Genomic DNA, 11,354 nt, shown 5'->3' on the forward strand with positions numbered 1-11,354 from the left:
GGACCAGAGGTCACTCTTTCCATTTTCTCAGTGCAGGACTGAGACTTGTTGAGTAGCCACCACATCACACACTAATCTGTTAAGGTACCGTCACATTAAGCGACGCTGCAGCGATATAGACAACGAGCCGATCGCTGCAGCGTCGCTGTTTAGGTCGTTGTGTGGTCGCTGGAGAGCTGTCACACAGACCAACGATGCCGAAGTCCCCGGGTAACCAGGGTAAACATCGGGTTACTAAGCGCACCGCTGTGATCTGCTTTACGGCCGGCCGGCGCTGACAGTGCAGGGAAGCTGACGCCGGGGGACGTGACAGATACCGGAATGTGAGTATGTACTGTTTGTTTTTTTTTTACTTTTACAATGGTAACCAGGGTAAACATCGGGTTACTAAGCGCGGCCCTGCGCTTAGTAACCCGATATTTACCCTGGTTACCAGTGAAGACATTGCTGAATCGGCGTCACACACGCCGATTCAGCGATGTCAGCGGGAGATCAGCGACCAAAATAAAGTTCTGATCATTCCCCAGCGACCAACGATCTCCCAGCAGGGGCCTGATCGTTGGTCGCTGTCACGCATAACGATTTCGGTAACGATATCGTTGCTACGTCACAAAAAGCAACGATATCGTTAACGATATCGTTGTGTGACGGTACCTTTACTACCTTCATAATATTCACACACGACAAAGGGGCAAATAAAAAAAAAAAAAAAGTAGTTAGATAAAATTATGTATAGATAAAAAGAAAAATGTTAAACTGACAAAACATGAGGTAGGTGAACCCTGCAGGATAAATAACAACATATCAAAAAGATTGCTCAGGTGTCCCCTACAGAGTGTATTTATTAGTCCAGCTATAAGGTACAAGTTCAGCAATATTAATGTATACAAAAGTGTATCTTACACCACAGATATCTGCAAAAGGGACCAAAATAAGGAAATAAAAATGGTTAGCATAAATGCTGCAAGTATAAATGCCGCACAGTGATACAGAAATATTCACCAAGGAGCACAAGCTGAAGCTGCAGGCCCATCCTCCGTTCCCAGCTGTTTAGTGGTTTTCTATATCCGATATGAATGAGCCAATTGCACACTGTTATAGGCAATCTGTCAGGAAGATAATTGCCCCCTCCCCAATTGCAGGACCTTCACAAGCCCCTGCCTCTCCCCACAGCGCCAGCCTCTTTAGCTTGATGGCTCACTGTTTGATTTCCTTGCGTAGCGTCTGCTATCACAAGAATAGTGAGCTATCAATATAGCTAAAGAGGCTGGTGCTGGGTGGGGAAACGAGCTCAAGAGACAGAGGATCGTTGGTGTTTACATCTTTATTCCATAAATCATTAGTGCACGTGAAAATGTAGGACTTTGTAATGTATCTTATCTGAGAAATCTGCTTCTTTCTCTGCCGTGACTGATTGTTCTGTATTCCCCATTACTGAGAGAGATGGCAGTTGGTGCTGATAAGATTCTATGAAGACTGGAGGGGGAGGAGCTCGCCCTGCCACTTACCTTCCTTTCTACAGAGAATCTGATCAGCACCAACTGCCATGTCTTGTAACAATCTGAATACAGATTTTACCTCCGAAGTGAGAATTTTGAAAATGAACAATCAATTCTGGCAGAGAAAGAAGCAGTTGTCTCTGATTAGATAAAGTAAGTTGTTATAATTGTAATAACTTTGGAATATGTGTTCTGTCACTTGTGTCCCGGGGCAGGCAATCAGCCACCACTTGCAGTGCTGTGAGCGGTGACTGCAGCCACTCTCTGCACCGCCTCCATCATTGAATGCATGTGGCCACCAGGAGGAATAAAATTAATTTACGCTTGGTAGCCGCACTTTCAGTAAGGCGGCCAGGGAGCTTTGTAACGCTTTTAACCTGCTGATTAACACTCTACTTGAAGGCAAATCATTTTATCCAAGATGAGTGTCCCTTTAAAGAAAATCTCACTTGCATAAAAAAAGTAGTTTTTTTTTATACCTCATATAAAAGTTGCTGTTCTCCTGAATCTGATATTCTTTTGTCATTGCACCTCTATTTTCTTGAAAGATGGCCCCCTTTTTGTTTTTCTTGTATATAAATCGTCTTGTTATGCAAGTGGGAGTGGTTCCCAACTTTTTTTTTTTCTCTTTCCATGTGAATCTTCTTGATGATCACAGTACCTTTGCTAAGGAGACAAGATTTATATACAGGAAAGAGAGAGCCATATCTCAGGAACAGAGATGTAGGAATAAAAGAGAAATGCCATCAGATTTAGAAGAATTGTCACGTGCTCCAGCAGGTAAATAAGAAAATCGTATTTATGGCAAGTGACAGTTCCTCTTAAAATGGAGTTTGAAAAACTTGACAACCCCTTTAAAGTATATTCGGGGTATTTTGCATTACAAGGGAGACTTGTCGTTTTGGTCCCCAAAGCTAGTCTCCTCTGCATCCTTATATTACATTGACAGCTCATTGATTTAAACGGGCACTATTGTGGGTAGCGAAATAAAGTGATTGGGGTAATATTGTATAGCAACTGGGTATAAAAATGAAAGAAGTGACCCAGTGGTGGGTTAATTTGCATATGCAGTCGGCAGGGCTGTGCATAGTCTTTCTAGCTCCCTAGTATGAAACCTTGCTGCCATAAAAGCTTCTTCAGGTATGAGAAGTAAAAACATTGCGTTTGAAGAAGAGATGCTTCCATACACACAGAATAGTCATTTTTATTCTTAGTATATAGTCCAATAGAAAACTGGTATGAAATGACCGTATGCAGTGGTACAGTAGAGGCCCCATCCACTCAAAGAGTGCACTGCTACTCTGCCTCCTAGCTTCATGTTTGCTAGGGGCATGCCGCCTCCTCTGCTTCACCAGAGGATTGTAGTGATACCAAGCTTTATAGTGGTGCTTATGATCCATACTAGAAAGTGCCTCTGAGAACTGTGTATTTGTCATGCCAAATTTTGATTTTAGATTTCTTTTGTTCATTTACTTTGCACTTTGTTAGTTGATAAATTATTGACTCTCCTACTTTTGAAAGCATTTTTACTTTGCAGCGTTTATCAGACCTGCATAAAACTATTGCACACTACTGTATATATTGATATATCAAGACAGCTATCATATTGTGTTTCCTTATCATAAATATTTATAAAACAGAAGTAGCTGTCAATTAATAGGTAGTGAACCATTATGACAAGAGCATGGCCAGTACACTGCGGGCTCAGACTGTAGAATAAAGATGCCTTACACTGCTATGACAAAAACCATATATTAAGGCTTATTCTCCAGCCTCCAGCACCCGTGCCCACATGGTTACTGTTTTATACACAGACTAGTAAGCGCGTGCCTGTGACTTAATCATTTCAGACACATTAATGCGGACAATTTGTTTGTGGATTTGTGTAAAGCTTTCACTTTGAAATGAATATTTATGAATACAGTTATATGAAAAAGTTTGGGCCCCCCTATTAATCTTAAGCTTAATGTTTTATAAAAATTGTTTTTTTTGCAACAGCTATTTCAGTTTCATATATCTAATAACTGTTGGACACAGTAATGTTTCTGCCTTGAAATGAGGTTTATTGTACTAACAGAAAATGTACAATCTGCATTCAAACAAAATTTGACAGGTGCATAAGTATGGGCACCCCACCAGAAAAGTGACATTAATATTTAGTAGATCCTCCTTTTGCAAAAATAACAGCCTCTAGTCGCTTTCTGTAGCTTTTAATGAGATCCTGGATGAAGGTATTTTTGACCATTCCTCTTTACAAAACAATTCCAGTTCAGTTAAGTTTGATGGTCACCGAGCATGGACAGCCCTCTTCAAATGATCCCACAGATGTTCAATGATATTCAGGTCTGGGGACTGGGATGGCCATTCCAGAACAGTGTAATTGTTCCTCTGCATGAATGCCTGAGTAGATTTGGAGCGGTGTTTTGGATCATTGTCTTACTGAAAGATCCATCCCCTGCGTAACTTCAACTTTGTCACTGATTCATGAATATTATTGTCAAGAATCTGCTGATACTGAGAGGAATCCATGCATCCCTCAACTTTAACAAGATTCCCGGTGCCGTCATTGGCCACACAGCCCCAAAGCATGATGGAACCTCCACCAAATTTTACTGTGGGTAGCAAGTGTTTTTCTTGGAATGCTGTATTTTTTGGCCGCCATGCATAACGCCTTTTTGTATGACCAAACAACTCAATCTTGGTTTCATCAGTCTACAGGACCTTCTTCCAAAAATAAATTGGCTTCTCCAAATGTGCTTTTGCATACCTCAGCCGGCTCTGTTTGTGGCGTGCTTGCAGAAACGGCTTCTTTCGCATCACTCTCCCATACAGCTTCTCCTTGTGCAAAGTGTGTTGTATAGTTGACCGATGCACAGTGACACCATCTGCAGCAAGTTGATGCTGCAGCTCTCTGGAGGTGGTCTGAGGATTGTCCTTGACTGATCTCACCATTGTTCTTCTCTGCCTTTCTGATGTTTTTCTTGGCCTGCCACTTCTGGCCTTAACAAGAACTGTACCTGTGTTCTTCCATTTCCTTACTATGTTCCTCACAGTGGAAATTGACAGGTTAAATCTCTGAGACAGCTTTTTGTATCCTTCCCTTGAACAACTATGTTGAATAATCTTTGTTTTGAGATCATTACACAGTTGTTTTGAGGAGCCCATGATGCCACTCTTCAGAGGAGATTCAAACAGGAGAACAACTTGCAAGTGGCCACTTTAAGTAGCTTTTCTCATGATTGCATACACCTGGCTATGAAGGTCAAAGCTCAATGAGGTTAGAAAACCAAAAAAGTGCTTTACGCGAGTCAGTAAAAAGTAGGTAGGAGTATTTAAAACAAGAAAATAAGGTGCCCATACTTATGCACCTGTCAAATTTTGTTTGAATGCAGATTGCACATTTTCTGTTAGTTTAATAATCCTCATTTCAAGGCAGAACCATTACTGTGTCCAACAGTTATTAGATATATGAAACTGAAATAGCTGTTGCAAAAAAAAAACAATTTTTATAAAACATTAAGCTTAAGATTTTCATATAAAATCTTATATTTATATATAAGGCTTATATTTATAAGCCCAAACTTTTTCATATAACTGTATAGAGGCACACACCGGGGTTATTTCCTGCCTACATTGCTGCTACTGACAGGTCTGTGTAGATCTTAGCTGGTAGAATATTATTTTAAAGCTTTTTGCCATTTTACTCTCTAGAGATCTGTCTAATATAATGTGATCAGGAAGTAAAGGCCATGCTGGGGAAATAAGAGGAACGCGGTGTGACACAGGAGCACTTTAAGTATAATTTGGGCTGCTGGAGACGCAAGTTTACTTTGGTTGTCATTGTCTTTCCATCCCTGCAGTTTCAGGTTCCATTTTTTTTATTTTGTAATTATTGGTGTAAAGTCTCTTATACAGTGACATCCTGGTAACCCAGTATATCATTCTAGTTATTTTGCGTTCCCAAAAAGTCTCTGGGCAGTAAATTTATGCACTGAAGAATCTGTCTGACATGGTTCTTTTTGACATTTTTATATTCTGTTTACAGGAAGAAAACACGCTTATGTTTTCTAATTAAAGCTGTTTTCAATTTTCTTTTTTTGCTCTGAGTGGGATCCAATGATCACGACCCTGCCTGGCCTGTATCTGACATCTGTCGGCATAGTGAAGCCTGCTGCCTGGCTCTTCGGATGGAGCGGGAGTGTTGTTTGCTCATCTGGAATGCTGCGGTTTATTAACCTCCTTTTTAGTCTTGGCAATCTGTACATGTTCTATTTAATCCTGTGCAGGATCCACACAAAGGTATCTATGAGCAGACCTCTTTAATTTGTCATGTTTCCGTGCAGATGTAGCTACTATACTTAGTAACAATATAGGGTCTTTATTCCTCTTATACTTCATCATGAGTTGTCTTTAAAGGGACTCTGCACAGAATGACTTGTTGAAACCAATAACAGGCGGCTCGGTGCATCTTGACGCAGCCAAACATTTACATACACCTGCCCACCTGCTTGTTTTCACTTTACATCTACCCCATCCTCATTGACAGCTCTGGTTTCATAGAGCCAGAGATGGAGGGAAATTGCTTAAATGATTGGCTGCGCTAAGAAGCACTGATTGCCTGTACTTTGAACAGTCCCTTTTAAAGTTAATCCTTAGTATATCCGTCAATGACAGCCAAACTTTGAGGGAAACGTTTTTCCGGTTTCAGTTATTGAGAACAAAGAACATGATCTTTGCCCCCCACCCTCCCACTTTCGTGATGGTGCAATCCTACCCACTAAAGCATTTGATGGTTCTTTAACTCTTTAAGGGCCAAGCAATTTCTTTGGCTTAGTGCTTCTGTTTTTTTTTTGTTTTTTTTTTATTTCCTCCCCTTTTTTCCCAGAGTCATAACTTTTTTTATTTTTTTCCCCCGTTTTATTTTTTCCATTGAATCAAATGCGCTTGATGTGTGTTTTTTTTTTTTTTTTTTTTGGCTAGACAAGTTGTAGTTTTGAACAACTCCATTCATTTTAACATTTCAATGTGCTGGAAACAAAATACCAAGTGAAGTGAAATTGGGGGGGGGGATGCAATTATGCCATAGGCTTTTTTGGGATTTATTTTTTCGGCATTCATTTTGTGCAAAAGAAATGACTGAATTAAGATTTTACAGGCCAGTAACGTCAGTGATGCCAAACTCACATCTGTTTTTATACAATTTATCTATTTTTTTGTCAATGAAGCAGTGTTAGGGCTTGAATTTTGAGTTTTGAACTAACGATTTTATTGTTACTAATTTGGGGTAGATATGTCGTTTTTATAGCATTTGATATTGGGAATGAGTGTTTACCAAAAAGCCGTAGTTCTACTATTTTTTGATTACACTGGTTGTTTTGTTTTTTTCGTTACAGCATTTACAGACCTGGTTAATATTATGTGTTTTATATAGGCTAGACTTTTACAGACTCAGTGATGTCCAATATGTTTGGGGTTTTTTTTCACTAAAAAGTACCTAATCACTAACAGGAAGGGAGTGGCTGCCTACCTGCCTGTTGTGCCTGTTGCGGCTCTTCGCCGACATAGAATGGTCAGACTGCTGCCTTTGCCGACATCAAGTCAAAAGAGCAGGGCAGAAAATCTATCGGCAGGGCATGACTGCCGACGTCACTCTGATTGACACAGTTTCCCCAATTGGGCAGTGGGCAATAGGCTGTCAATCAGAAGTCAAAAACAATTGAAAAACATCAAATGCGTAAATTCTTATTAGTACATAGTAGTTAAATAAAAATATATATACTGTAAGGTAGTATTTTCTTTTTTTTCCCCCATATCCTATAAATGACATTTGGCTTTGGCAAAATGCACTTTAAAGGGGTTGTCTGTTCTCAGAAGAAAGGCCTGTAGTGGCTCCATCTTGCTGTAGACTGCCGAATCATGAGTGTTCGATGTACGCTCTATCAAGATTTCCCTGTATTTCCCATGTGGCTATACAGTCATGTTAGTACACGTCTGAAATTTGCATACTCACTGTCGCATGCCAACTAGACTCCTCACCCAGCTTCTCTGAAAGAGAACAGAAGTGTGCAGATTAGTTGGCATGTGACTGCCCACTTGCCCAAGAAATTCATGGGAATTGTAGTTTCGACAGTTGAAATCACATAGTGACGTCTGACTCTTCTGAGAACAGACAACCCCTTTATTGTAAGGAAATCTAATGTGTGTTTTTGTCTCCTACAGGTTCCAGCCTCACGAAGAATCTTGTGCACCCTCACGTTGTATCTGTTTCCCACTCTATATTTTTTTACATTTCTCTATTACACAGACCCTGGGTCAACATTTTTTGTCCTTTTTACCTATATAATGTGCTTGTATGGAAATCACAAAAGTGCAGCTCTTCTTGGGTTTTGCGCCTTGTGCTTTCGTCAGACAAACATTATATGGATAGCCTTTTGTGCTGGAAACATCATTGCTGAAAAGGTGATGGAAGCATGGAGGACGCAGCTGAAAAAGAACGACGAGAAGCCTTCCTCTAAGAAATCCTCACTAGAGACTGTAGAAGCTTTTAAGTTTCTCCTTCACTATTTGCTGAGCCCCCAAAATGTCTTGACCTTGGTCCTATTAACATGGCCTTACATTCTCCTAGTGCTGTGTTTTCTTGGGTTTATGGTAGTTAATGGAGGGATTGTGGTCGGAGACAGAAGTAATCATGAAGCGTGTCTCCATTTTCCCCAGTTATTTTATTTCTTTTCTTTCACTCTGGTCTTCTCATTTCCAATTTTTACCTCCATACACAAAATAACAGCGTTTGTTAAATCCGTTTGCAGACATCCTCTCCTGTATGGAAGCCTGGCTTGTATATCAGTGTTCCTAATTTGGAGGTTTACATATGTTCACCAGTATTTGCTTGCCGATAATCGCCACTACCCTTTCTATGTCTGGAAGAACATATTCCAGAGGCATGAGCTGGTCAAATATGCACTGGTCCCTGGATATCTTTTTGCAGGTTGGAGCTTTGTGGATGCTCTGAAGAACAAGTCTGCTTTGTGGCTCCTAATGTTTTTTGTTTGCGTGTTATTTGCCACCGTTCCTCAGAAATTAATGGAATTCCGATACTTTATTCTGCCGTACCTCCTCTTCAGACTAAATACATCAATTCCATCCACAAGGAAGCTTCTGCTGGAGCTGGCGCTTTATGTCATTGTCAACATAGTCACGTTTTACTTGTTCTTAAATAAAGCCTTTCACTGGCCAGATAGTGAAGAAACGCAGCGCTTTATGTGGTGAAGATCAATCAGAAATATTTAGTAGGCTTTCCTCCTACAAACCCCCCCATTCTGGCAATTGGTGCCGGTCCCAGAGAAGGGCCCTAAACCCAGCTGTTATCGCCTATTCAGTGGATAAGTGACTATGTTGGCCAGAATGACCCTTAGAACGGAGTCTGGAATCAGAGCAAGCACAGGTCTTTGTGTGGGAACTTCCGGGAAGAAGAGTCCTTACTCTTTAGATTGAAAATCCTCTGGATAGTTTTGAGGGAGAACGTTTTTACTTTTCTATGCAAATATGCCAATTGGAACACTATAGGCAGGGCTACTGTGTCCTAGCACACTTTCTCAGTTTCACCCACAATGCTCTCAGATATCCTATATACATATGAACGTAAAAAAAGTTCTCAGACTATCCAGCAGACTTATGCTAAAGGTAGAGCTCCTCTACGTGCAACAACCACTTCAAGAACCCATGCTACCCTGTTCTCGATTTTGAGCTGAAAGCCTTCCATTGTAAAATGACTTTTTTTAGATTGGTCATTAATTTACTACTACTATATGTCAAATTTAAAGTGAAGGTTCAATTTGCCAGCTATAGCAGGTACTTCTGACTAGAGATGAGCGAATGTGATCAAGTCAGGGCTTATTCGGCCAGCTATAGCGCTTACCGAATAAGCTACAGTGTGAACCCGGATGCATGGAGCGCTCCGGCTGATCAGATGGTTGGCTCCGCAGCTGCATGTGTCGCGGCTGTGTGACAGGCACAATACATGCACGAAGAGCTTGTTTGATGCCAAATAAGCCCTGACCCTATCAGATTCGATCATCTCTACTTCTGACCATTACAAATAATGTGGGTCATTCTGGAGTAATTTCATCTTTTTTATTTTTTCATTCTAGTGATCAGTTAGGAGGCCTGTCTCAATGATATGCACTATTCGCTGCATAATCTGCGGCTTCTCAAAAGTGGAGGTCCACTATTGGTGATTATTACCTATGCACCTCATTCAGGTCTTCTCTAATACATATGGTATTTATTTAATTGAAAGCCAATCATTCAATTTCCTTGGACGGCTTGAACGATCAGTGTTGGTCTATTATACCTTAATTTAGTATTCTTCACGGTCACCACGATGATGAGGTTCACAGCCCCTCCAGCACCTGTGACTACTCAAAATAATTTACCGTACTAGATGAATCAATCAAATCCCCGAGGCTGTGTTCTCATCACACTGATGGGAAATGTCCAGGATATACAATGGCTTACCATACATCTTACATTGAACTTGTACATCATTTAGAATTCAGATAGTGTGCTTGCCCGTACATGGAAATGATTTAGCAAAAATTAAAGACCCTTTTGACTTTTTTTTTTTTTTTTCTTTTGTCCATGCTTTTGGTGGAACACTAGGTGGCAGACTTTCCATGCGGATATATAGGCTTTAGTTTTATTAGACTGTAAACATTCCTCAGCGCCTGGTGTAAAGAAATACAATGTTTGAACTATTAATATGTAAATATATATTTTTCTATCAATAAAATGTTTACTACCGGAGTCATGTTTTTTATTTTTTATTTTTCATTTTAGAAGTCAAGTTGACTATTTAAATCTAGGTTTTCTTTAACCTTCTCTTATACCGCTGTGTTGACTGTAGTGGGAGAATGGCATGCAAGCCCATTTTGCTGCTTGTTTGCATGTTTCAGATCTGCAATAATATATAAATGACATTTGATGGAAATGTTTAATTTTGCAAAACACATAGGCGAAGGAGACTCAGATGTCAGGTTGCCATCCCGGTGACAGCTTTGACTCGGGAAGGAAGTAATTGCATCTGTAATAGTCTGGATGTGGCTGCTCACAACCTTCACTGACATCCCTGATGCTGTGTTTGGAGCAAGTATTCGTCAAGCTGCGAGATTGAATCCTCTTATTCTAAAGGGCAGCGAGACGTAAAAGTGAGTGAAATGTTGTCTAGGATCGGGAGATGCGCTGACAAGTGTACTGGGAGAAATGTCAGATTTGTTGTGTCACTTAACACTTTTCTTAATATAGGAATCGAGCCGCCATAACATGTATAATCCTGCTAATCGGCCTCTAATTACAGAGTTTACACTTTCTTTTGCTCTATGTAACACACTTTAGAGTCTGTATTTCTAAAGGACTGTTTGAACTTTCTATACCTTGCAAATTTAGTTTTCTCCTGTGTTAAAATACAAGCTTAGTAACATAGTTAGTTAGTAAGTAAGGCCGAAAAAAGACATTTGTCCATCCAGTTCAGCCTATATTCCATCATAATAAATACCCAGATCTACGTCCTTCTACAGAACCTAATAATTGTATGATACAATATTGTTCTGCTCCAGGAAGACATCCAGGCCTCTCTTGAACCCCTCGACTGAGTTCGCCATCACCACCTCCTCAGGCAAGCAATTCCAGATTCTCACTGCCCTAACAGTAAAGAATCCTCTTCTATGTTGGTGGAAAAACCTTCTCTCCTCCAGACGCAAAGAATGCCCCCTTGTGCCCGTCACCTTCCTTGGTATAAACAGATCCTCAGCGAGATATTTGTATTGTCCCCTTATATACTTATACATGGTTATTAGATCG

At 40.3% G+C, this 11,354-nt stretch overlaps 1 protein-coding gene across 1 annotated transcript in view; it reads left to right on the plus strand.

The window, feature by feature from the left end:
• Window positions 1–10,301, plus strand: part of ALG10 (ALG10 alpha-1,2-glucosyltransferase) — a 26,889-nt gene extending 16,588 nt beyond the window's left edge. Inside the window, exons 3-4 of the mRNA XM_069764993.1 lie at window positions 5,607–5,798; window positions 7,719–10,301. Of these exons, the coding sequence (XP_069621094.1) occupies window positions 5,607–5,798; window positions 7,719–8,765 (1,239 nt within the window). The 3' untranslated portion in view covers window positions 8,766–10,301. The remainder of the gene's footprint in view (window positions 1–5,606; window positions 5,799–7,718) is intronic.
• The last annotated feature ends 1,053 nt before the right edge of the window (window positions 10,302–11,354 follow it).

The sequence above is a fragment of the Ranitomeya imitator genome, chromosome 4 (assembly GCF_032444005.1).
Source record: "Ranitomeya imitator isolate aRanImi1 chromosome 4, aRanImi1.pri, whole genome shotgun sequence".
NCBI lineage: Eukaryota > Metazoa > Chordata > Amphibia > Anura > Dendrobatidae > Ranitomeya > Ranitomeya imitator.